The 27,992-nt window shown below is 40.5% G+C and overlaps 1 protein-coding gene across 1 annotated transcript; it reads left to right on the forward strand.

The window, feature by feature from the left end:
• Positions 1–6,066: 6,066 nt before the first annotated feature.
• On the forward strand, positions 6,067–27,778 carry SULT6B1 (sulfotransferase family 6B member 1). The gene is made up of 7 exons (XM_037066553.1): positions 6,067–6,248; positions 7,162–7,274; positions 9,618–9,707; positions 18,273–18,399; positions 22,424–22,518; positions 25,342–25,498; positions 27,328–27,778. The coding sequence occupies exons 1-7, from the start codon at positions 6,164–6,166 to the stop codon at positions 27,456–27,458; spliced, it is 798 nt and encodes a 265-aa protein (XP_036922448.1). The 5' UTR covers positions 6,067–6,163; the 3' UTR covers positions 27,459–27,778.
• Positions 27,779–27,992: the final 214 nt, after the last annotated feature.

The following is a 27,992-nucleotide window of genomic DNA, read 5'->3' on the forward strand; positions in this document are numbered from 1 at the left end:
TCTGCGCCCTTCAACCCAAAGTATGATAGTGTCCAAGAATCAGCATATCGGCTTCACCTGCGGGCTTGTTAGAAATGCAGATCTACTGGATCAAAATCTGATTTTAGCCAGATCACTATGCAAATTAAAATTTGAGAAGCACTGCCTCTAATGCCCACCAGGTAGGAGGAGGAAGAGGGGGAAGGGGAGGAGGAGAAAAGGAATATAAAGGTCTATTAAGGCACCAGGTGCAAAAGAAAGCCTGGACTACCCCAAACTGACACAGATATACCTTAACTGACGGTGTAATCTAGCGGACAGCAAAACATGTCTGCAAATAACTAATGAAAATCTCACAGTGATTAGGACCTTGCTTCAGCCCTGAGAGATCCCTGAGCTGTGAGAGAAGGGGTAATGGCTGGAGCAGAATTCCTCAGTGCCAAGTAAAGGAAGTGCGTCTGAGAAGCACTCCTCGATGCCCCCAGTTTTTCTATCCAACCCCCACATGTGGTTCATTTGGGCAAGTAAACTATCATAAATAGTGGGAAATGTGGATACGTAAACCATATTCATTCAAAGGTAATAAGATCATTACTAGTCAAGATCAGTCAGGTCTACACAGATCCAGAGCCCCCATCTCTTCCAACTATGTCAACGTTTCTGGCGACTTCGTCATGTTTGGGTATGTACAGTCTCCTGACCGCTCCTGTTTGCTCTGTCAAAACTGTGTCTGGCCTGAACCTCCATTCTGTTAATATTATGTCTCTGACTTTCTCTCAAGCTTTCCTCATAAAATCTCTTTTTATTGTGTCTGTTATTGTTTTTGCTGCCATAACCCATTTTTCTCAAACATTTTTCAGAACTGTGAGGCATCGCCTGCTCTGGTGAGGTTCCTCCTCTCTCCTCCCGAACCAGGACTTCTGCAGTCTTTAGAGATTCATCCCCATTCAGAGATTCACCCACAATAAGTATTTCTCATTTTAAAAGCCATCCCTATTACTTCAACAATTTGTTGTAAATATGTATTATATATTTAAGTGACATGATGTATATTGTATATGTCACTTACTCTGTGTCAGGCCCCACTTCAGTTTGAAAAGCCAGAGCATTGGTGTTAAAAATACTAGGATGACAAAACGAGATGAAAAGGTCATTGAAATGGTTCAGACGGAAGGAAAAAAACAACTTGATAACAAAGACTGAAATAAATGATTCCACAGAAACGCAATCATTTCCACAGGGGAGTATATATAAAGTAACTTAAGGGAAGTTTTTAGGTGGGGTGGGAGTTTCCCAGTATCACACAAAACTTGACATCCCCATATTCATTTCTTACACATCCTGGGCCTCACTAGAGATATTGCAAATATGTTTTGAGGTAAGGATTGTTTGGCCACAAGGTTTAGGGCAGGAAATGTTTAAACTCTAGTGGAGGCTCTGGTCAAGTTGATTCAATCTTTAATCAATGAATTGGGGTAGAGGGCGTAGGGTTTTGAGGGCAGGTGGGAGAGACTGGTAGCAGATTTTCAAACTGGAACTGATTCTCACAAGTGTCAAGTGGAGAAACTCACAAGTAGCAGGTGTGAGGGCTATGCCTGCACATAACTGGGGTGAGGGGTAACTAACCTGCTCCAGCCCCAACCCCAGAGGCAAATGCTCAAGCTCCTCTGTTCAGAAGTCTAGTCGATCTTTCTCCAACTCTCCAGTACCCTTCCCAAAAGTGTCCCCGGAGGGCTGTGCTTTCCCAGTCTGATCCTGATTTGCTAACTCCGGCAGAGGGAAACAGGTAGTCAACAGGAAATTCTCCTCGCTGCACCCCACCCCAGGCACAGAAGCTATCCAAAATCCCAGTCTTCCGTAGTGGTCACAGGTGCAAGGGCCGTAGTGACCCCACATTAACACTACCCAGGACGTTTGCTGTCCATTCTCTCACTGCCAGTTTGGAGAGAGAGCAGCTAGCTAACCTTTACCAAGGTAAAGCTCATTTAATTACCTGACATGAAGCCGCAAAGATTAGTCTAGATTTGTGTAGATGACCCATTGATGCTGGGCACCAAATGACACCTACAGACAAGAGGGCCCAGGATCTTGGAATGGCCCATGTTTCCCTTGGATGGCCAAAGGACACAGAGAGAAGTGGAGCATTGCAGCTGCTGGGGACACTGTCCCCAAGGCAGGGAAGTGGGAGCAGGACCCTTGCGCAGCCAGGGGGCAGCACTGGAGTGGAAGGGTTCTCCATCGCCTTCCATCCAGAAGGCCAAAGCATCACCAGACAAATGCCCTTAGATCCTGAATGTGTCCAGCATCCACTATGTCCTGGACTCCATCCTGCCTTCCTGGTATTCAACTTCTTAAGAGGGGAGCCAGTTTTAGTAAACTCCCAACCTACAAAGAGGATACACCCTTCTCCCCACCTGCAAGATTCCAAGGTAAATTTCAATCCTGAACTTCCTTTGCTAAAACAGAGGGGGAAAGCACAAGTTTATGAAAGGGCGCCCCACTACACAGACGGGAAGACAGAATCGAAGGGGCCAATTTCCCTGCCCACCAAAACTGGCCTTAGGCTAGTGGGCACACTGGAGCCACGTGCTACTTGATTCCCAGTTTACTAATCAGACTTGATTTCAATCATTCCAGACTTTTTTTTTCTTTTTGTCACCTGTTCTCTCCCTCTCTTTCTTAGTTGAGAGCCTAGAAAATAACAGAAAGGAGGTAAGTATGAACAATCTTTTTAATCTTGAAGAAAAATGCTTTAAATAAGCCTCCTATGTTGTTGCCACCAAGGCCATGAGCCAAGCCAGGCCAGCACTGTCTTAGAGGTCCAGCACCACTTACCAGAATGGACCCACATCAGAATGGACCCAGGAGCTGAACAGCAAGCTGGCATTTCACAGAGCATGAGGCCCACCTGCACTCAAAGGCACGCCAGTGCAAATATATCATGCAGTCTAGGTATTTCGCTATTATTCATGCAACTGTTTCCTCCCCTCGTGCATCCCAGACCATTAGAGTTGAGTGTAGGGAATTACAAGGTTGACAGGTTGCCCTGAGCTTAGGGAGGCAAACAAGAATGAGAGCTTATATTACAATTCAAAACAGCCCCTGAATCCTCCTCCTGTAATTACAGGCATTAGTGTCAGAACAGGATCCAGTCATACTGTCTTTTTTAATGTTTTACTCACTAAGTGCCAGAGAAAGGACAATAACAATGTTCAGATTAACGTCTTAAATTCTATCTTCCCCAGGAAAACAAAGACTCTTTATAGTAGAAGGTACAATCCCACTAAGCAGCTTGGCGGAGAGTCCAGTCCTACCCCATTTTCTTCAGGGGCAAGGAAATTCTGAAATAGGCCACCCTCCCTCCTCCAGTGCATACCATCTTCTTATTATGTAAGGAAATAACACCTTGAAGGGGAAGTGCTGTATGGAAATTAAAAAATACTTAGACACTCACACATTCTAATTTTACCTTTTTACCAACTTAAAAAAAAATCATGCCCTGACCAGTGTGACTTAGTAGGTTGGACATCATCCTGCAAAGAGCAAAGTCACTGGTTTGATTCCTGGTCAGGGCTCATGCCTGGGTTGTGGGTTTGGTCCCCGATCGGGGCGTGTATGAGGGGTAACCTATCAATGTTTCTCTCTCACATCAATGTTTCTCTCCCTCTCTTTCTCCCTCCCTTCCCCCTCTCTAAAATAATAAAATAATGATAATAATAAGATAGTCACAATTTTAACAAAACCCAGATACTTATTCCTTTCCTCTCAAAATGGAGATTAAAAGCTGCCCTCCCACAGCCACCAGTAAGATACTTTCAGTGACGTATAGTGTTTCCTCAGTTCTGTGCTGCCTATGTTTTCATTTCTGAAATTGGAATGCATCTTACAATCTGTGTGCACTTGACATAGTGCTTTCTCAAAATGCTATTATTAAATAAAATGTTCTAGAATCCAGGAATTTCTATCCATTGGGGTCACAAAAACGTCTCTCCTCCGAAGGTAAGAGCTGTTTTTTGGTTTTGTTTTTTTTCTTTGAAATGTCCTGTGGCCTTGCAGCAGATGAAGAAGCACCAAGAATGCAGTGGCGCTAACTAAACCTGGGATCTCGCTGCAATTGCCTTTTCACCAGGAAACTTAGCCTGCCTTCCAAGTCCACCTGCTTCAGCAGCTAACTCAGCTCCATAAAACTCCAGTGAACCTACCTGGGGAATGGTAACGCTAGTAACACTGGTTTCATTCATATGGCTGTTACGAATATGAAGGTACATTCAATCATCCATGTAATCTTACCAGCTTGGCAGGATGTCTGGTATGTACAAGTGATCTATTTTTGTTAGCTATTATTAAATGATATTAGCTGTTATTTTAACCAATACATAAGTAACTGCAGCAGCTAAGTAGCTAGCTAGGCATAACTAAGAGTTAACTTCTTAAGGTTTAGCCTAGGAATTAACTTCTTAAGTTTCGAGCATTAGTTAGAGAAAAGTAAATATAGTTTTCAAAAAACATATGTCCTTGGAGTTAGAGGGGATAAAAATGGAAGAAGAATAAGAAGAATGATGTGGAGAAGAACATGGTAGAGAAAGAAGAAAACTCAATATACGAGGGTATGTTCAAGGATACTTGAGTTAAGAAGAGGACAAAGAGTAAATTTTGGCCCAGAAGGTGTGATTAGGATGTAGGCTAAATTACTGTAACAAAGACACTGAAGATTCAGTGGGTCCCACATGGTAGACAATTGTATTCTTTCAAATACTGTTGAGAAGGAGGTAGGTTATTTGCAGAGTGGCTTTATTTCATCAGGTTGTCCAGTGAGCCAAATTTCTTCTATCTTGGTCTACCATCCCCTGGAAGGCTGTTTTTCTCTGAATTTGCAAATCTGGCTGAATTTTCTGTCTGTCCTGCAGATGTGAGAAAGGGGAAAGAGAAGAATTAAAGAACAATCAACTCCCTGTGTGAAGGTCAAGGCCAAGGAGTTGCATGCATTATCTCTGCTCAACTCCCACTAGCCCCTGGGCCATACCAAGCTGCAAAGGAGGTAAGATTACAGTTTAATTTCTCTAAACGTGCAGAGGTGTCCACCGTGCGGCCTATGGGCCTCCTATGGCCCAGGATGGCTATGAATGTGGCTCAACACAAAATCGTAAATTTACTTTAAACTTTTTTTCGCTCATCAGTTTTTGTTAGTGTTTGTGAATTTAATGTGTGGCCCAAGACAACTCTTCTGCCAGTGTGGTCCGGAGACGCCAAAAGGTTGGACACCCCTGAAAGGAAAAGAGACTGCGGGGGAGAAGCTGGATAGCAGAGAGTGAGCGTCTGTCTCACTTTAGAAACTTTGACCTTCAGGGAAGGAGCTCGGAACACAGCGGTACCAGTGCACTCGTTCCCTTTGACAAAGCATCCTCCTTCTATGACCCACACAACTCTACTGTTAAATAGGTCAGGAAGAGCAACTGTCATTATCTCCATTTCATGTGGCCCTTGCAAGTTCATTATGAGCTCAGAATAACACACCTAGCAAATGGTAGAGCCAAGATTCAACTTCAGATCTTCAGACTTCTAAATTTATTGAGCCAGTAAATGGCAGATCTGAGCCCGGTGTCTAGCGTTGCCCCCAAATCATGGACTCTCTTCCACCCCATTACTTCCTTGTCATGCCATGTGGGATGTATGTGCAAAGCTATCAACTGAAGACAGAGCTGAGGTTTCATTCCATGAATTGCTTTTTGCAAATACGAATATTGTATGCCTGATTCAATCAAATTACTATTTGTTCAACATTTAATATCTATTATTGTCTATTAACAGATCCCATTCTTAGTTTCATTGGGAGGGTTGTCTATAGTGGTAATATAATCTACCCTTGGGGTAATATTCCCTGATCCTCAGCCTGTTTTGCACCTGTGGTTTGCCTTTTGTCAGAGGTGGGTATTCACAAAGGCTGGGGGTGGGAGGCTGCATGAGAATTAAATGACTTCCTCCTCATCTGCTTTATTCCACCTCCTGAGAAGCTTTATTAAAAGCTACCACTGCCTATGCAGAGCAGGTTCATTACCAGGCAGCCAGCATGGCCACTGATAAGTCCAAGTTTATTGACTACATTGATGACGCTCTGGAAAAATCCAAAGAAACTGCACTTTCTCGCTTGTTTTTCACCTATCAGGGGATTCCTTACCCGGTCACCATGTGCACCTCAGAAACGTTCCAGGCCTTGGATGCCTTTGAAGCCCGAAGCGACGACATAGTACTAGCATCGTATCCGAAGTGCGGTAAATAACTCGCTCTCTACAAGGCCACTTTTACGTAGTGAGTAGGTTGGGCAGGGTGCGAGGCAAAGGTGGCAGGAGGGCAGCTCATCTCTGCTGGAAGCCAGCCAGAAATCGGTGAGGAGGATGGCCAAGGTGGGCGAGAGTGCAGGTTGTAGGGTCATGAACTGAAACTGCTAGATTTAGAAACCCCGGGGTCTGAGGAAGGAGGCCCCTGTGTCGGGAGCAGGGCAGGTGGGCTGGGCTGGGCTGGGCTGGGCTGGGGCCTGGGTGGAAGGAGACAGATGCTCGGAGGGGCTGGCAAACAGAAACAGGACGCAGGGAAGTCCAGTTGCCAAGAAGCACTGAGAATAGTAGTGATCTTGATTTTGGACTGAAGTAAAAGCGCAGCTGTGTCCATAATTTATGTGATTTCCATGTAATCAGTTACTTTTTCAGGATAAAACATCAACCCTCCAGTTTCTCAGACCAGTCTTACAATGGTCAATTACCGATGGAGGATAAAATATTAAGAACATAAATTATCCAATTTCATACCATCAACTCCTCTTATTATATACTCCCGTTGAAAATGTTCATTAATGTAAAATAACATATGATGCATATTAAACCGTCATTGCCACAGCATAATGGTTTTTCTGTAAGGAACATATTCTAGGTTCAGAAAGAAGTACTATCTCTTGTTAAAGGAGAAATCTGAGAGATAAGTTGAATTTATATTAATGTCAGTAAATAGCGTTTTCCACAAGCCTTCGTTTCTTTGCACAGCCCAGGTGACTTCAAACACAGAAGAGCCCACTGCACACATCAGGAAATGATGGCAGATTTTAATTTTCATGATGGGTTTGCTAAAGTAACATGCCTTTACTATCTCAAGACTCCTTAATGAGCTTTGTATGTCTGATTTTTCTTATAGGTTCAAATTGGATTCTTCACATCATTAGTGAGTTAATATTTGCTGATTCTAAAAAAAAGTATGAATATCCGGAATTCCCGGTTCTTGAATGTGGGGACCCAGAAAAATATCAGGTTAGTACAAAAGAGCCTTTCAATTTATAGCAAATTATCAAAGAAAGATTTCTTCTGGCTTGAGTATCTTTGAGTTTTGAGTTCAGAGAGTATAATACTAATGATTATTGTAACTTATCGTGTGCTTATCCTATCCCCAGCCCTTTTCAGGGATTGTTTCATTTTATTACAGAATAATCTTATCGCCATTTTACAAAAGGTAAAACTGTTAGACACTTGCCTAAGGTCAAGGGGGAATAAAAGGCAGGGCTAAGATCTAAGATTTGAACCCAAGTTTCCTGATTTGAGTTCTTAACCTCTACACAGTATAGCCAGCGTATTTAAAAAAAGAAGAGGAAGAAGAGAAAGAAAAGGAGAAAGAAAGAGAAACCTTTAGTAAAAAGGAAGACTTTAAAATCATCTAAATTAACATTAAAATGTTCTATAAGGTGAGTGAGACAAGATGGCCGTTCCAGCGTTCCTGGAAAATGTTTTAACTCAGTACGATATTTGGGTTTTGAATATCTGTCGTTTTTCAGAAATGTTTATATATTTTTCTCGGGGTCGTTTTAAAAACATTTTTTGGTATTTTTATAATTTTATCATACCTAACAACACAGATACTTTTCTATGCAATATGCCTTTTGTTTTAAAATGGAACTGAGAGGGTGAACTTTACATGAAAGTTCACTTTCCAAAAAACTTTTCTAAAAAATACATGTATTTTCTTAAATGAGATATAGCTATATCTAGTCTTTGCATTGCTTACAGTATAATTATATCACACATTTTCATGAACATATTATATGTTTATCCAGTTTTGTTACATTTAACTCCCATTTTCCCCTTGGATATTTTTCTAATCCTTGTAGAAACTTTACTGTTTCTCATATGTCTTTATGTGATTTTTGGACGTGCAGTTTGTGGAAAAAGGACTCTATCACTTAATCTGAAAATTAGCACCTGTGTGATTTTTCACAAAGGGTTTACAACCTCAAAGTTATTGTTAATCTCTAAAATGGGGGTTACCATGTCTGCCTGAGAGGATTACTGTGAGTGAATACAGAAGTACGTCCGAATCTACAAAGTGCAATTTCATGTAAGCCAAGTGGTATGACTCCTAGTCACCAGTTGGACCCAAATCAGTGATTTAAATTGTTTTTAATTTTTTAAACCTCATTTCTTGCCTCCTTGCTTGAGTTGAAATCTCCAGTAAGTTTTTACAAAACAATTGCCTATAAATATCAGAGTATCATTTTATCACTTGAAACTATGTGACCAAGCAGTGAGTAATCTAGTCTACAAGCATAGAAATGAATATTTGACACCTTCCCCCTTCCTGCCACATAACATATAATAAACATCTGATATCAAGATGAAACCCTGAACCCTGGCAGATTAAACAGGTTACAACTCACTTTTGAAATTCTTGGTAGATCATTTTGTAAAGGACATGATCAGCTACCCACTGTGCTGTACACCTGAAACAAATACAAAATAGTATTAAATGTAAACTGTAATTGAAAAATAAAATAAAATAATAAGTAAAATTATCAGTAGAAGTATCTTACCAAAAAAAAAGAATCAATCACTGAGTCCTTATACTGACAAGAATTTCCCTCATAGATTATTTCTCCGGTATTTCAGTGACTGTGCACATTCAGGTTCTGGAGTATAACTGAATGGAGTTTTGTTTGTAAAACGAAATAGATCTAGGTGTTAAAAACGGATTCGAAGGAACTATGGGGAGACTTGAATATTTTGTTAAAAACCTTGAATGTAGAAGAGATCCAAATTAAATGAAAAGGTAGATTGCACATCATGAACTTTCTTGAACAAAATATTTGGTATGATTATGGGAAAAGGTAAATTTAAAAAATAACCCCAAAATGATAAGCAGTATCCAACAAGGAAGTTCAAAAGGAAAATTCTAACCATTCATTTGTGATTCTTCATTCCGTGTTCCCACAAAGGAAATAGAAATTTAAAAAAATTGGAGGAGGAAGAGGCAAAGACACAGCAATAGTGATGCTTAAAGCTACAGTTCAGCTCTGGTTGGTGTGGCTCAGTGGACTGAGTGCCAGCCTGCAAACCAAAGGGTCTCTGATTTGATTCCCAGTCAGGGCACATGCCTGGGTTGCAGGCCAGGTCCCCAGTGGGGTTGGGGGTGTGAGAGGCAACCACACAGTGATGTTTCTCTCCCTGTCTTTTCTTCCTCTCTTCCCCCTCTCTAAAAATAAATAAAATCTAAAAAAACAAACAAGAAACAAACCCACTACCATGGATATACTAAACTTAGGAGTAATTTACTAGAAACACACAGACACAAACACACACTTACAACTTATTGCATATATTTTTAAGAGAATGAAACAGTTTCCATCACCAAGGATTTTGGCGACTCACCTCCATTATGACAAATTACCTGGGTCCATCATCAAGAGTAAAGCCAAGGTGAGTGTCCTTTCTTAATGGTGTTTCAGTTTTTCAGGTTTTACTGTGAAGCCATTGGCTTTCTGAACTATATGATGCGTTTGCTACTCACCGCAGAGTTTTCATAAGTGAAGTATGAGGTGTGGGTAATTCTTTGGTGGTTTCTTTCTTCGGGTGCATCTGTTATAGTGACAGTCACGTTTGTGGGCTCATCAACTATGACATAAAGCATACACATATTTAAAAATCTGTTTTATAGTGAAACGATTTCAGCTCTGGGACATTTAGCATTTAACAAAAGAGCACAGCCTAGGAAAATGAGGTAAAATTATTCCGTTGCTTATATCTGGTGAGCACTATTTATCTAAAGTCTGATATTTCCTTTCTGATTTTCACATATAACAGCAAACTTCCTGTCATGCATAAATAATCGTAGGTGCTTGGCTCTTCTTAGTTGTTTAAAAATCTTGTTTTATTAAACATTATTGGTCTGTTTTTACAATTATTAGTTTTTAGCCAATCCTTTTTGTTTTCACCTGGTCTCTTTCTGTTTCCTTGTTCAGGGTGCCTCTTTTCTGTCTCAAGAGCAAAGGTGAAAATTAATTGGAATGAGGATTTAAATTCTCTTTGTTGTTGTCATTCAGTTACAGTTGTCCCAATTTTCCCCCACTGTTCTACACTGTCCCACCCTCCCCCCAGCTCCCTCTGTCAGTCCCCACCCTGCTGTCCATGTCCATGGGGCCTTTATTTATGTTCCTTAACTAGACCATTCCCCTCTCTCCCCTGTTAGTCCTCTTCCCCATCCCTTTTATCACTGTCAATTTGTTCCTTATTTCCATGTCTCTGCTTCTATTCTTCATTTTTTTTGTTTTGGTCATTAGGTTCCACTTATAGGTGAGCTCATATGGTATTTGTCTTTCACCACCTGGCTTATTTCACTTAGCATAATACTCTCCAGTTCCATCAATGTTGTCACAAAGAGCAGGAGCTCCTCCTTTCTCTCTGCTGCATAGAATTCCATTGTGTAAATGTAGCACAGTTTTTTTATCCACTCATTTACTGATGGGCACTTAGGCTGTTTCCAGCACTTGGCTATAGTAAATAATGCTGCTGTGAACACTGGGTTGCACAGGTTCTTTTGAATTGGTGATTCAGGGTTCTTAGGGTATAATCCCAGCAGTGGAATCACTGGATCAAACAGCAGTTCCATCTTTAGTTTTTTTGAGGAAATTCCATACTGTTTTCCACAGTGGCTGCACCAGTCTGCACTCCCACCAACAGTGAACCAGGGTTCCCTTTCCCCACATCCTCACCAGCACTTGTTGTTTGTAGATTTATTAATGATGGCCATTCTGACCCATGTGAAGTGGTATCTCATTGTGGTTTTAGTTTGTATCTCTCTGATGGCTAGTGGTGCTAAACATCCTTTCCTATGTCTCTGGTCCTTCTGTATGTCCTCCTTGGAGAAGTGTCTGTTCAAGTCATTTGCCTGTTTTTTAATGGGATTGTCTTTCTGGAGTGGAGTCATATGAGTTCTTTATATATTTTAGAGGTCACACCCTTGCCCAAGGTGTCATTAGCAAATATGTATTCCCATATAGTTGGTCCCCTTTTCATTTTGCTGATGTTTTCTTTAGCCATGCAGAAGGTTTTTAATTTGATAAAACGGGGAAGGACATATTTTGGCAAAATATTGCTATGTGGGATATCTGAGATTTTACTGTTTATGTTGTCCTCTTGGATTTTTATGGTGTCGTGACTTGTATTTCAGTCTTTTATTCATCTTGAGTTTATTTTGATGTATGGTGTAAGTTGGTGATCTAGTTTCTTTCTTTTTTTTTTTTTTGCATCCCAACACCATTTATTGAAGAAGCTATTTTTACTCCATTTTATGCTTGTGCCCACTTTGTCAAATATTAATTGACCATAAAGACATGGATTTATTTCTGGGCTCTCTATTCTGTTCCATTGATCCTTTTGTCTGTTCTATGGCAGTACCAGACTGTTTTGATTACAGTGGCCTTGTAGTATAGTTTGATACCAAGTATTATGATCCCTCCTACTTTGCTCTTCTTTCTCAAAAATGCTGAGGCTATCTGGGGTCATTTATGGTTCCATATAAATTTTTGAAATATTTGTTTTATATCTGTGAGATATGTTATTGGTATTTTGGTATTTTGCATTGAATCTATAAATTGTTTTAGGTAGTAATTGTTTTAGGACATTTTGATGATGTTAATTTTCCCAATCCATGAACATGGTATATGCTTCTATTTATTTGTGCCTTCCTTAATTTTTTTCTAAAATGTTGTGAAATTTTCTGAGTACTGATCGTTTACCTCCTTGGTTAGGTTTATTCCTAAGTACTTCATTTTTCTTATTCCTATATTAAATGGGATTTTTTTCCTAGTTTCTGTTTCTGATATTTCATTGTTGGTGTACAAAAATGCCTTTGATTTCTGAATATTGACTTTGTATCCCATTATTTTGCCAAATTCATTTAATGGGTCAAGTCACTTTTTGGTGGAGCCTATGGGATTTTCTCTGTACACTATCATGTCATCTGCAAACACTATCACTTACACTTCCTCCTTTCCAATTTGGATGACTTTTATTTCTATTTCTTGTCTGATCACTGTAGCTAGACCTTCCAATATTATGTTGAATAGAAGTGGTGAAAGTGGACACCCTTGTCTTGTGCCTGAGAGAAAGCTTTTCATTTTTGCCCATTGAGTATGATTTTGGCTATAGCTTCCTTGTATATGGCCTTTACTATGTTGAGGAATGCTCTCTCTACTCCCACTTTGTTGAGTGTTTTTATCATAAATGGTGCTGTTTCGGCATCTTTTCAAATGCTTTTTTCAGCATCTCCTGATATGATCATGTGACTTTTGTCTTTCATTTTGTTTATGTTTATTATGTTTCTTGATTTGCAAATATTATACCATCCTTGTATCCCTGAGATAAGTCCCACTTGACCATGGTGTATGATCTTTTTAATGTATTGCTGGATCCAGTTTGCCAATATTTTGTTGAGGATTTTAGTGTCTATGTTCATCAGAGATATTGGCGTGTAGTTTTCCTTCTTTGTTGTGTTTTTACCTGGTTTTGGAACTAGGATAATATTGGCCTCATAAAAAGAGTTTGGGAGTCTTCCATCTTCTTGAATTTTTTTGAATAGTTTGAGCAGGATAGGAGTTAGCTCTTCCCTCCTATGTGTTGCAAAATTCTCCTGTGTAGCCATTCAGTCCAGGGCTTTTGTGTGCAGGGAGTTTTTTTTTATTACTGCTTCAATTTCACTAGTTGTTATTTGTCTATTCAGGCTTTCTGCTTCTTCTTGATCCTGTTTTAGAAGATTATACATTTCTAAAACTTTGTCCATTTCACCGAGGTTGTCACATTTGTTCTCACATAGTTGTTTGTAAGTTTCTGATAATCCTTTGTATTTCTCTGGTATCAATTGCAATTTCTCCTCTTTTGTTTCTGACCCTAATTATTTGGGTCCTCTCTTTTTTTCTTGATGACTCTGGTTAAAGGCTTGTCAATTTTGTTTATCTTTTCAAAGAACCAGCTCCTGAATTTATTGAACCTTTGAATCATTCTTTTAGTCTCTATGTCATTTAATTCTGCTCTGATATTGATTAGGTTTTTCCTCTTACTCTGGGCTTTGTTGTTGCTCCTCTAGTTCTTGTTGATGTAGGGTTAGGTTGTTTATTTGTAATTTTTTCTTCTGATATTCCTACAATGCAGACGTTGTTACATTTCACGTTGTCCTGAAGTTCCCTTAAACTTTGTGAGTCTTTTTTTGTTTTGTTTTGTTGCTGCTCTGCCTGGGTATTTCTTTCTATTCAGTTCTCTGCTTCATCCAGACTGTTTTTAATTTCTTCTAGCATATTATTCATTTCAAATATTGTATTCTTCATTTCTCCCTGGTTCCTGTTTGTAGTTTCTATGTCCTTTTTCATGCTGCCATAGTTCCCAGTCAGTTCCTTGTAGTTGTTACAGAGTTCCTTGACTAGCCTTATAACCATTTTTTAAAATTCTAAATCTGATAGATTGCTTGCCTCAATTTCATCTAGCTCTTTTTTCTGTGGATTCTAACATTCCTTTCAATTGGGGGTGCTTTCTCTACCTTCCCTTTTTAGGTGGCTCTTTTTGTTTATTTCTGCATCTCAGGATGCTCTACTTTGCCCGCCTGTCTTTGTGGGATGTACTTCTGTGGCAGGAGTTCTGTGGGCCTAAATGGTGCAATTTCTTTGATTGCTTTATCTGGATGCTCTAGGGTTGCCCTGTATTCAGTTTGTGTGGGCTCTCTTATTGGTGGCTCATTCATTGGTGGGTTCCTCCCTCCAGGTCTCTGACTGGTAGTCACACCTCCCACCATGTCTTGTATGCTGTTGTACATTGTGGATATTATGCTGGTTAACAAAACTATACTGCCAGAAAGCTGAACTCATGCCAACAACAACAACAAAACCCTACCACATCAGCAATATCAACAACAATTGAGCAAAGACTAATAAAGGTTGAGATTAAGTATATTATAAGGTAGGAAAGAGGAAATATGGGATGCTAAAAGGGGGGAAATGATTTTGAGTGGGAAGAGTGGGGGAGAAATAATAAGAGTAAGGAATAGAAACCAGGCAAAGAAAGGCAGAGAATAAAATTTAAAACATAAGTGAAACAGGGCAGGGTGATAGCAAAAATAGAGTAAGAGAAGGGAAGAGCATATGACGAGGTTTGAAACAAACAAAAAGGTAGTGAACCAATGGGAACAGAACTGCAGAAAAACCACAACAGGGTCAATAACAGTGACAGCTGAGCAAAGATCAATAAAGGTGGAAAGGGAGTAAGAATATCATACAAAAGACAAAAGTGAATATGAGATGTCTCCAGTAAATTAAAATGATTTTGAGAGGATGGGGCATCAATACTAATAAGAGGAAGAAATAGAACCCAGGCTAAGAAAAAGAAAAAAAATCCCTAACTCAACTGATCAAAGGCAGGGGGAAGGCAACATGGAGTGAGACAAGGGGGAGAGGAGCCAGTGGGATTCGAAGTGCAAACAAATAGTGAGCAAATAGGAATACCATTGGGGAAGAACAGCGATAACCATGATATCCTCACCCAAAGCGAGGATATTTCCCAATATTAGAAGGCTATGTGAAAGGCAAAAATGAAGAAGTAAAGAAAACACAAGTTCTGAGGAAGAGTGAAATGAAGTTCGTCTCAGCCGTTGCTGTTTGCCTTCTGAGTTTTCCCTGGATCAGTCAGCTCAGGGTTATGGGGTGGGTCATCCAACTTCTGGCTACACCACCTGTATCTCCTTCACCTGCCTGTAGAGGGAGCTCTGTTGTGATGCACAGGGTAAGGCCTCTGTCTCTCCCCTGGGAGGCACTGTTCCATCTTCTAGGAAAATTGTGGGTATGTCCCCCCTCCCCTACACCTCTCTTCTCAGTCCTTCCCAGTTTATTTCCAATCATGTATAGTTTCTGATTACATATTTGTCCGTTTCACAGGGTAGGGGACAATCTGTGTGTGTGTCAGCTCTCTCCTGCTTGGTGTAGAAGGCAGCTAGCTCTGTGTGCCAGCCGAGGCTGGCGGTGCCCCGAACCTGCCTTGCTGCCCCTTGCTGCACACTTTCTGAACTCCCTGCTGTGATGGCCGCAGTGAAATAGGCCCTAGGACCCAGTGTTTTTTGTGTCTCTGCGAGTCCTTCAAAATGGGCCCTTTTGGGCATCTGTTTTGCTGTCTTACTCTTTTGGAAATGCCCCCTGCAGAGTTGTGAGGCCTACTGAGCCAGTTTTGCAGATCTTACCCCGCTCTTGCAGGAAGTGGGGGCTGGGCTCAACCTTCCCTTCCTGGAGGTTCCGACAAGGAAAGGGGCCCAGTCTGTCCTCAAATAATCCCAGGTGCACAGTTCCCAGCCCACCATCCTCACAGCACGCTGTGGCCCGCCCTCTCCATTCTGCAGTGCTGCACCAGGCGGGGTCCGAGGCACCGCCTCACTTTGCACCTTTAATCAATCTGCCCGGCCTCACTTTGCACCTTTAATCAATCTGCCCGGCTATACTGAGTGGGAGCAAATCACACCCACAATCCTCCCTTGTTGGCCTGGCAGCTGCATGCGGGGAGTCCCTGCCCAGGTTGCCTTGGCTCCCCTTTGAAAAAAACAGTCTCTCTGTGTGCTCCTGCTCTGGCTCCCGCTCCCGCTGCAGCGCGGAGCCTCTGTCCCGCTTTCAACACCCTCCGCCTCTGGGAAAAGCTGAGAGTTTATCGCAGTCCTGGTCAGCCATGGCCCTCCTCTTCCTCTACCAGGACCAGATGCGGACAGTATCAGATGCAGGTGCCACTCCCCGGACTTTTCCCATCCATCTATAAAACCTCCTTAACGCCCATTTTATAGCATCCTCTGTATGCTTTGGCTTCCGAAATTCATATCAGCTAAGATCCCATTGACTGTTCACTTTGTTTTTTGGAAGATCAGCGAAGTGTCCAAGTTGGGTGCAAGAGCAAGACCCCCGCTCCCACCTACTTGGCTGCCAACTTATGAATCCAGGATTTAAATACTTGAATGCCACAAATAGGACAGAGAGGATAGTGTAATAATAGGAAAGAAAGTTGAAGGAGGAAAACAGCTAAGAAATTACAATGGTAAGAGGAAGGAGGGGAAATAATGAAGGAGGAAAGAAATCTCTAGGGAAGTGGAGGCTTAGAATTAGTGCCTTGTGGCCAGGGTGTAGGATTCTAGGAGCTTTAAATGGGAAAATACCTTAAAGGTTGTCTACTCCCATCCCCATGAAGTGTTCGAATTCCACTAAGTGGCTGTCTGGGCCATGATGCATCCCCTCTATCACTCACGCCAGCTTTGGACAGCTCTGTTAAAGTCTTTCTATTGAGAATCTCCCAAATCCCAAATATCACTTTAACATATAATCTCTCCAGTTTAATGTAGTTACATATAATCACAAATCTAGGTGATTTGGGGCCTCTAATCATTACATGAGAAACAGAGCTAAAGTAATTTATAAAACATTTGGATTTGGAGTGAAACAGTTTCACTGTGGCAAGAATACAAGGGCAAGAAATGAAAGGCAGCCGAGGGCAGTGGTGGACGCCCCGGGCTTGTCCACACTGCGGCTGGCCCTCGCTGTTCAAATCTGTGGCTTTGTGGTGACTGCTACAAGCCGAGGCAACCAGTAAGTGATAGTCAAAGCCCCAAACATAACACCTGCAAAGAACAAAAATCTGCTATATCTGGGCTCAGGAGTCAGGGTGCGTTGTAGATCTAAAGGCGTAGACCCCAGCTTGCTTATTGGCATTCAGTTGTACCCTGTTAGCATTAGTTCATTTGTTTAGACTGACAAGGTGTTTTTGAAATCCTGATTCTCTCTCAGTTTCATGTCATCTACAATTGGATAAATACAGCTTCTATATTTACCCGAATCACTCATTAAAATGATGATGGCCTTATCAGGACAGTAGAAATGCTATAAAAAACCTCTAGGCATGTTTCCCTTAATTATTTATCGCCTTTGCACATGAGTTTTATATGCCTAATCACTTCTTTCAGCTTACAAGTTCCATTTTGTAGGAGAAATAATTAGCAACAAATTTAATAGAAACTATGGAATTAAAGTAGAAACTAGTTTAGGAACTATGAGTGTGTCTAAGAAAAACTTGGTGTTAGCAGGGCCTTAAACCCATATTGCCCCTAGTGGTTACTTCTTCCCCTTTTCTGTGGCCCCAAATCATCCACTTCAGTCAATTCTAGAAAACTTCCTCCAAATGGAAGTCAGGTTCACAAATCTGTACTTTGCAAATCTGTTCTGACCCTGAAATGACGTCTGCCAACTTCTAGTCTCCTGAAGCACTCGTATGTCATCTCAAATTCCTCAGTGACTGTTAACAGTGCTCAATACTGTATTCTTCAGTCTCCTCGGTCGTGACATGGAATTTGTCAGGACAGAAGGCCTAGCTAAATCCACTCGGAGTGGCCAGAAGTTCTCCTGTAATCTTTTGATTTGCTTGGGCTTCAGTTTTCTCTTTCTAATGTGTATTTCACACTTTGCACTCCGAAGAATAAACTCATTCCTCGTCAGAGAAGTTAGGTTTAAGGTAGGAAGTCAGAGGTGCTGCTGCGTCAGTGTCACCCAATGCATCTTGGGCCCCAGAGGGGGGGCCTGCCATTCTTTGATCTTCTCCCACCCAACTTAACCATTATCTTAACTGTCCTTACTATTATTTTGCATTTTTTACTTTGTTTAGGGGTTTAACTTTTCAGATCATGGGCCTCTGAGTTTGCCCTCATTCCTTTTGTACATCTTCTACGTATGCCTTTTTACTGTCTAAACTCATGACCAGAAGTCCCCTCCTGTAACACGTGTTCTTTTTCTTCTTCTTTCTCCCCTGTCTCCAGACACCCCCAACTATCACCTCCTACTCCTCGGTTTCTTACCATCATTCTTTCTCCATATGTTAAAAAACTATGCAGCCTACCAAAGGACGCATGATGTCGCTCACCCACTCACTTTTTCAAAGTTCAAAACATGTCATAAATCAATTAACTTAGTTTTATCTCCCTAGATGTTGGTGATATTCCGAAACCCTAAAGACACAGCAGTATCTTTTTTCCATTTCCACAACGACGTCCCTGATATTCCAAGCTATGGCTCTTGGGATGAATTCTTCAAACAGTTCATGAAAGGACAAGGTATGGCCATTGGTGAAAGAATTCTTCTTACTTTGACAGATGACTACATCAACATGAAAATTCAAATGTGCTGTAGGGTAAAGAAAGAAGGGAGATCAAGATGGATCCAGGAATCAAAAATAACTTTTCAATGAAGTTTTGTAGCCCCGCTAGTCTGTGCATCACGCAATATAGTATTCTTTTTCTTTTTTAAGATTTTATTTATTTATATCTAGAGAGAGGGGAAGAGAGGGAGAGAAACATCAATGTGTGGTTGCCTCTTGCACCCCTAATTGAGGACCTGGCCCACAACCCTGGCATGTGCTCTGATTGGGAATCAAACTGGCAACTCTTTAGTTCACAGGCTCATACTCAATCCACTGAGTTACACCAGCCAGGGCTACATTACTGTTTTTAAAAGTGATTTAGACAATTTATATGTTGACTGTGAGTATTGAGTGGCCATTCAGACATGAGGCAAAGAGGCTTTTAACAGAATTATGTAGAAAAGGGTTTCTAGTCCATTTCTCTTAAGTCTCTAACACAGTGATAAAAACAAAATATGTATATATAAAACCATAATACTGAGTAACCATAATATTTCTTTACCAGAAAGGAAATACATTTTTGTTAGACCACCTTCATATTTGACTTCTGGTTGTTGATAACTACCATTCTGAAGTGCCTACTAATGCTCCAGTTTTTAAACTAGGTGTTATATATTCATGGTTTCATTTAAGATCATAACAACCTACGAGTAAGGCAGTGTTAGCCCCATTGCACAAATGAGAAAATGCATCAAAAAAATTAAATCGCTTGCCTGCCAATGGTCCCACTGCTTGTAAGTGGCAGCAACTCTACTTTCACAGGTACAGTGGCCACAGATTAATACATGCCTCCTTTTAATGGTGGCTCTGTTGAGTCTTCGTAGTATATACAAGGTGGAATTAATGCCAGGTGAGCCTAGAGGAGAAGCCCTTGCTAGCGCCCTCTAAGGGGACCCCTTTTAAAGGTGATCAGCACAGCAGTGACATGGGGTACCAACCGGCTCCTTAGGAAAGATGAAATATCGGGACTTGGACGTTGGAGAAAAAGGAAAGTGCACAGGAGGTCCTTAGGAAGCACCATTAAGAAAACTTTTGTTTGTGTGGTAACCACTCACTAAGACAGGATGGAGTCAGGGCAAGTCTGAAACATTATCCCCTTAGTAATACAAGAGAACATTCAACCACGAGAAACCTGTCATCATTGGGATAATCTATTTTAGAGAAACTTTGTTGGCTTATCCATCCTTTTGGCCTAATTATTTGATTGACAATAATTAGATATGATGGTGATAACCTGGATGGAGTTTCTGCCTTGTGAATTTGTTAAATTCAACTTATGGAGGCAGCCGAATGCACTCGTAAAGATGTAAGATTGGAATGAGAAGGCCTGGGTTTGGGGTCCACCACTTATTGTTATATATTAGTTTTTAATATTATATAAAATTAAAAAGCTACTGCTTATTTTAGATCTGAGATGAGCAGTTACTACGTGCCAGGCACGACATACTTTCCCTAACACGTGTTATTTAACTGTAAGTCTCATCAGAACCTATAAATAGAATACTATTATTATCCTCATTTTATGAAGAAAGAAATAGAGAAGGTCACGCCAAGAAAAAAAGAAACAAGAAAAGTCACACAGCTATTGAAAAGCAGAGCTAGAACTGAAACTTGGGTTCAAAACATTCATTGCGTGGGGGATTTTGAGCAGTGCTTTTGATCTCTCTGAACTTTGGTTTGTTTGGTTTTTAAAAGACTTTATTTATTTATTTTTAGAGAGAAGGGGAGGGAAGGAGAAAGAGAGGAAGAGAAACATTAATGTGTGGTTGCCTCTCACATGCTCCCTACTGGGGATCTGGCCTGCAACCCAGGCATGTGCCCGGACTGGGAATAGAACTGGTGACTCTTTGGTTCTAAGCCCGCGCTCAATCCACTGAGCTATACCAGCCAGGGCTGAACTTTGGTTTTCTTACTTGTGAAGTACATGTACTGGAGGTATGACAGCATAGGTTTTGTTTGGCCGTACAAGGTCTAGTGTCAGACTGTCTTTGAAATGTACAATACCCATAACTTACTACCTGTGTGGGCTTAAAGTGGTTACTTACACTCTCTCTCTATTTCCCTGTTAACCACGTGGGCATAAAAATTGTACCTGTCTCATTGGATTGCTCTAAAGATGGAAGTGTACAGTGTATGCATGTCAATTAATACTACATTTAGCCCTGGCTGGTGTAGCTCAGTGGATTGAGCACAGGCCTGCGAAGCAGAAGGTTGCTGGTTCAGTTCCCAGTCAGGGCACATGCCTGGGTTGCAGGCCAGTTCCTGGCAGGGGACTCACGAGAGGCAACCATACATTGATATTTCTCTCCTTCTCTCTCTCCTTCCCATCCCCTCTCTCTAAAAATAAATAAAATATTTTTTTTAAAAAAATACTACATTTAGAAGAGCAGAGATCCTGACCACAGTGGCCTAAGCACATTGGATTTTCTTTTTCTCACCCAACAAGAAGTCCAAGGGTAGGCAACCGGTTAAGCAGCCCAGCGTTGAAGGCCAGAACCTCTGATACTCCCTTGGGCTCACACTGTTGCTTTTTACACTCTATTCTCAAGTTGGCTAATGTCTCTCTAACCCTCACCTTCAGATCACGAAGAATTCTCACCAGAACGGCAGTTGCTTTCCAGCAGACCCCTCAATCCACGGCCCTTGCTTGTGTCTCGCTGGCCAGACCATCGCGTCACCAATCACAAAAGGGGTTTGGTTAGCAACAAATAAGGGAGTGTATTGGATAAAGGGTAACAAACTTACTATATTTGCCACAACAAATAAAACAGGTAGAAAGTGCCTGGCTGAAAGCAAGGGCTTCATGGTAAGGATGATAACTATAGTAATTATGAGATTATTTTTATTATGAATGAAATAATAATGGCCCAAATTTATTGAAGTGGCACATACTATTAATTAGGCATTTGACATGTGTTCATCATTTAAGCCTCACACTCCAGACCCCTTTACAGATGAGGAAAGGAAGGCACAAAGGGGTTTGGGGAGTTGCTCGAGGTCACACGGTTAGTAGGCGGTGCAGTTGGTCCTTGTCTCGCTCTGCGTTGGCCAGCATGGTGGCCACTAGCCTCATGTGGGAACTGAGCGCTTGAAAGGTGACACAGCTGAGAAGTGAATTTTTAAAATGTTATTCTATTTTAATGAATTAAAATTTAAATTTAAAAACTACTCGATGCATTTACTGGAAACTTGTAAAGTAAGTTTGGCACCAGTTGAACGTATCAATCTACTGTTCCAAATGTAAGTTTTGTGAAATCCAAAAAGATATCAGTGTTTCAGGTAAAAACTTAGCATTCAAATTAAGATTCTCTATAAATGCAAAATAATCACTGGCTTTTGAGACTTCAAGTACAAAAACAATGTGTAATGACTCATTAATAATTTTGATGTTGATTCCGTGCTGAAGTAATAATATTTGGGGGTATAGGAGGCTCAATAAAAGAAAATATTAATATCAATTCCACATGTTTCTTTTTGGCTTTTCTTCATGTGGCTACTAAACCATTTTAAGGTTGGGGAAAAATAAAAAAAATTAATTACAGGTGTGGCTTACATTGAAGTTCCACTGGATGAAACTGGTCTAGATAACATCTGTCTCATCATCTCTTTCTGGCATTACCTCTGCCGGTTTTCATGTATCGGTCACTATTTCTGAATTATTTTATTCACCTACGTAGTCACGAACATCTGCAGTTTTTATCAAACCAAGGTACAGCTTGCTTAGTTGTGTCATTATTTATGAAGATAAAATTAATGCAGATCTGACGAGAGGACTGGCTTGTGCCACTTCCTGTGGCGTATGGGCTTGTGATAACTTCCCAGCATATTGTTGACTCATATATAGAGAGCTTATGTTTTAGCGCATTCATTAACCGTCTATCATTTTAACCTCAGTTATTTAGCGTTCCTTAAGAAGTTTTTTTCTTGTGTTTTTTTAGTTTCTTGGGGAAGCTATTTTGATTTTGCAATTAATTGGAACCAACATGTTGGTGATGAAAATGTTAAGGTCATATTATATGAAGACCTGAAAGAGGTGAGATTATGATTATTGATATTCTATAACAAAATTTATTATGAACTACAACACAGAGCACTTAGAATGTCTGCTTGTATGAACACACACAGGGTCTAGCACAAAGAACGCCCCCTTTTAATTACAAAATCATAGGCATGTAAGTTTGTAACATAACACTATTACACTCAAGCACACCATGTGACATTTTAGGTGAAATGTTCAAGTTAAAGCTATAAATGATTACACCCATATTATTACCCTACCAACCACACTCAAACAGGCCCTATGCTGGAAAAACAGAATATTTCATGTATATGATATGGTGCTAGGAAAAAAAAAACAATGCGTAAGTGCATAGGTTGATTATTTAACAGAAATAAATAATGCTTAGCTATTTATTACTAAGAGTTGCTGCTTTATTTTCCTTTTATGATACATGGTCCAAATTAGAAATATGAAAAACAATAGGTAGGTCTTAACTGAGATTTAATTGAACATGCATTTGGCTGTGAATTGATTTTTCCATGCAGTTTATAATTGTTTATTCATAACCATTTAGTGACTGATTGCTCAGCAGTGTTCTACATCCTTGTGATATACCAGTGAGAGACCAAAGCTCACTGCCCCAGAGAAGCTCACATTCTCACCAGAGAAGGAAAAAGACAGAAGGATAAATAATAAACACAATAACAATGAAAATGTATATAATATGTGAGGAGAAAAAGAAAAATGGTAGAGCTGATTACAGAAAATTGGAAATGCCTGGGGGCGGGGGATTAGGATGCTGGACAAACCCCAGGATAAGATAGGATGGTCAGGAAAACGTCATGGAGGGGGTGCGATTTAAGGACAGATCTGAAGGAAGTGAGAGAATGAGCCAAGTGGGTGACTGGCCCAAGAACAGATAGAGAGAATGACTGGAGTAAAGGCCCTGCGGGGGGCTTCCTGTATGATTAAGGGACAGGAGGGAGGCAAGGGGAGAGTAACCCATAAGATCACCGCCCATGTTGGGTGGAGTATGAGGAATGGCGAGACAGAACCCTGACATCACGTTGGCCTCCGCTCTGAGCGAAATGGAAAGCCACTGTGGGATTCGAGCAGAACAGTGATAGGAGCTGCCGTGTTTTCAATAGGACCGTCTTGATTGGGATGAAAGATCAGACTGGACAGGGGCCAAGACAGTGCAGGGAAAACTGTGAGGTGGCGCCAGTCCAGGGAAGATGGTGGCTCAGACCAGAAGAAGCAATGGGGGTGATGAAAAGTGGCTACATCCCGGGCGTATACGGAGAGAAGACCCAGTAGTGTTTGCTGCTGGATGGGATGGGGAGAAGAGTAGTGAGAGAAAAAGAGGCATCCAAATGACTCCCATGTTATTGGCCTGGATTACTGGGGAGGTTGAATTGCCATCACCTGAGTAGGAGATGGCGGGTGAAGGAGGGTCGTGGGGACGACTTGGGGTTTGTTTTCGGGCTTGCTATGTTTGGGGTGTGTGTTAGTCGCCCAAATGGAGAGGCGAAGTAGGCAGCTGGGCATAGAACTCTCGAAGGCAAGAGCTCCGGCCTACAGATAGAAATTTGTGAATCACTGGCCCATAGACGGCATTGACAGCCCTGAGATTACCTCCCTATTTATGTATGCATGTGGATAGAGAAGGGAAGAAGACTGAGAACTGTGCCCAGGAGCCCTCCAACAGAAAGAGTTGGGGGCAAAGAGGAGGAATCAGCAAAGGAGGCTAAGCAGGCGTGACTAATGAGGCAGGAGGTAACCAGAGTCCCGGAACCCCAGGGAAGAAAGTATGTTCCCGGGAAGGGCGGGTGTCAAATGCTCGAATGTCCTCCAACCGAATTGTGTTTTTAACACAAGTCTCTCCTGTCTTATCAAAGGAAGGTATAATGTAATCTAACTCTTCATTTGTGGGATGCATTTATATAACATGGAAGAACATCGTCATTTAGTCTTTTCTCCCTCTAGTCTAGAATTACGTTTCTGAAACTTGTGCTCCATAGAAAGCTACTGTTGCCCCAGGTATTTGTCATTCTTTCTTGGCGGTTGGAAGAACGTTGCTTGTTCAGATTGATTTGGGAACTGCTGTATTAGACAGTCCGCTCCTTTGGGAGATTCACATTGCATTTTGCATATTAAAGACTGAGAGACCCTGTGGGGGGAAAAAAGTCTTACCTTTGTTTAACCTAAAAGATTCCACGCTTATTTGGCCTCAACTATTCACCCTTCTTTTTTTTCTCCATGAAACATGTGTAACTGTCCTGAGGTATACGAGTGTTTTGTGGGATATAGTTTAAGAAATTTAATGAACCTGCCTTGTCGGGGGTAGTGATGGGGGTGAGGGTGAGGTTCATGATTTATGAGGGTACTTAGACAAGGTAAATTAAAAAATCCCTTCTATTTGTTATGATTCTAAGTATCATACTTCCTTGATGATATTAAACTCTAGCTATAAATAGGATTCAGAAGAAAAGATAATTCAAATGAGCATATATGAATACATTGATTTTCTCAGATTAGACTGGTGCTTTTTAAAGAAATGACTACCATCTTAGATAAAATGCTAACCTATTAATTAATGTTTAATGTCATTATTTATATCCTAAATAGTTTAAAAGTTGTAAACTTAAGCTATAAGGTAACATTGATAAAGAATATCTTCTAAGAACAACTCAACTATTTATACGGAGATATCAAAGTAAATCTGAGTAGAGAGATAAACAGATGAATTAAACAGGCTTAATAAATCCATTCTGTCTAAGAAAGATTTCTTTTCTGTCTTTGTTTATGGCACAATTCACATAGAAAGAAGGTCATCCTTTATAATTTTCTTTTCAGAATCTGGCTGCTGGGATAAAACAAATCGCTGAGTTCTTTGGATTCTCTCTCACTGGGGAGCAGATTCAAACTGTTTCTGCTCAGAGCACCTTCCAGGCAATGCGAGCCAAGTCCCAGGAGACGCACGGGGCTGTGGGCCCATTCCTGTTCCGAAAAGGTGAAGTTGTGTTGGTTTCTAGGCCATCTGTCAGTTGGCATGTAACAGGCCATTCACACAACTCTTCCTTAAATATGACAGGTTTTTCCTTTTCTCTCCCCCAACAAGAAGTCTGGCCATAGTTCAGAGCTGGAACTGGCGGCCTATGGTGTCTTTTAGAGTACTAAATTTCTTTACCTTTCTGCTTGTCACTTTCAGATGACAAGGGAGCAGCTAGGGCTCCCCCATTACGTTAATGTTAAAGGGTTGTTTCATTAAAATAAAAAAGGAAAGGCTAGAGGCAGAATCCTGTGTATTAGCTGAGTGAGATCCCCTTTAAGAACATCGCTGGAAGCCTGGCTATTCTGTGACTTCTTACGTCTGCTGGCCACCTCTCACTGCGCCCTTGCCTGGGAAATGTGATTTTCTAAAGGTGGGCACAGAACCCAGTTAAAATTAGGGTTTTGTAAGTGAGGAAGAAAACGAAAATGATAAATGGTAGGCGACTAGTTGTCCCTGACATTGATGATTTTGCTAAATTTCATTATAGCATTCCAATGTCCTGTGGAAATTTATGATGGCATAGCTTAGGGATTGCCAGTTTATTTTATTGCACATGTAATGAAAGTATAATGTGATTTAGAGGCAGCACACATCATGACAGCTATCAATTATTAGGCATCTATTCATGTATTTGGCCCTTGATGGGCTTAAATTTTATAGGAAAAAAGATACTGAATCCTTCATTTTACAAATGTGGCCAGCATGCTCAGACATATTAATTTGTCCATTTTCACAAAGCTAATAAATGATAGAGTCAGGATTTGAACTTTATTTGACTAACTCTATATACTTTGTCAAATACAAGCCTATTTTTAAAATCCACTGTAAATGGAACATTAATTGTAACTCTGACTTTGGCTTGCTTCCTGACTTTAACCCTGATTTTTAGGCTTAGTCTTATGGCTTTAAGGAGGGGAAAATGCAACTTTTCTATACATTGTTAATCAAATACCATATGGAATAGAAAAATCTTAAAATAAATAATGTAATAACAAGATTTTTACTACTATTTCTTATAGAAAATTCAGAAAGCACTGAAACATGTGAAAAAGCATTAGGAAGTATCCACATTTCCCCCACCAGAGGCAGGTTGAACTTTTTGGTGTATTTCTTCCAGCTTTATTCTGTGCTATTTTATACAGTTGATGACATGTGTAAACAGCTGTGTTTTATTTTATTTCCTCCATCTATCTAAGCATCTCCTCGTGTCTTTTAACCCTCTTCTACAAGCATAAATTATAATGGTTATGCAACAAGGAACTTATAACTTCCACCCAAACCATCAAAAGATGATAAAGAAAGAAATCACTTCCTTTACATTTGAAAGCAAGTACGAAAAACATATTCTAACCCCAGGCAAAATAATCACTTTTTGCAAAATTTTCAGGATCTGAGGTCTTAAACAAAACCTGTTGTAAACTAATCACTTCTCAAGGAGTGTATAAGGCATTTAAAAGACTTTAAAGAAGAATAAACTGGTTCTGGAAAGACACTAGACATTTAGGTCATGAGTATGGGGAGAGAGGTAGAGACGGGAGGTCACTGAGCCCAAGGGTCCACTCAGTGATATAAAGAAAGCATGTCACCCGCCACACCGCCCATGGGGAAGCCTCATGGATATGGTTAATTTTATAAGGGAAATTACATTAGTTTTTTAAGACACCCTATATTTCTCATGTGCCCATTTTCACATTTCAAAGTGAAGCACTACACTTCAAAACAGTAAAATTAAGGAAAAATGTTCTAACAAGTGTCTGAGTCTACTGTTTTTTTTGTGTGTGTTATAGGTGAAGTTGGTGATTGGAAACATCTGTTCAATGAAACTCAGAACCAGGAAATGGATCAAAAATTCAAAGAGTGCTTGGCAGGCACTGCCCTAGGAGCAAAGTTGAAGTATGAATCATATTGCCAAGCTTGATTCTGGTCAGTTCTTCAAGCTTGGGTATTTTCCTTAATAATAACTGAATTTAAATAATTAAGTAATAAATTGGTCACATAAGCAAATAATGATAGGTAAATAACATGTAGGGATAAAAAAGACAAATTTAACGATAATGATAATATTTGAAGTTTTTCAGCAAAAGCTTAAGTTCGTTCACTTTTTGAGGAAAGACCAGTTATCTATAAAAAGGATTTTAAGAACCTATAAAACATGTAGATAAAATAAAGGCCTCTTATATATTTAAAAAACTGGGAGAAATAGTCTCTAACATGTGTGCACTATAAGAAATATTAGAGCCTTGGCTGGTGTGGCTCAGCAAATTGAGTACTGGGCTGCAAACCAAAGGATCGCTGGTTCGAATTCCAGTCTAGGGCACATGCTTGGGATGTAGGCCAGGCCACCAGTAGGGGGTGCACAGGAGGCAACCACACACTGATGTTTCTCTCTCTCGCTTCTCCCTCCTGTCCCCTCTCTAAAAAAAATGAATAAATAAGTAAATAAATATAATCT

Source organism: Sturnira hondurensis, unplaced genomic scaffold (assembly GCF_014824575.4).
Source record: "Sturnira hondurensis isolate 20B ecotype Veracruz unplaced genomic scaffold, ASM1482457v3 Scaffold0016663, whole genome shotgun sequence".
NCBI lineage: Eukaryota > Metazoa > Chordata > Mammalia > Chiroptera > Phyllostomidae > Sturnira > Sturnira hondurensis.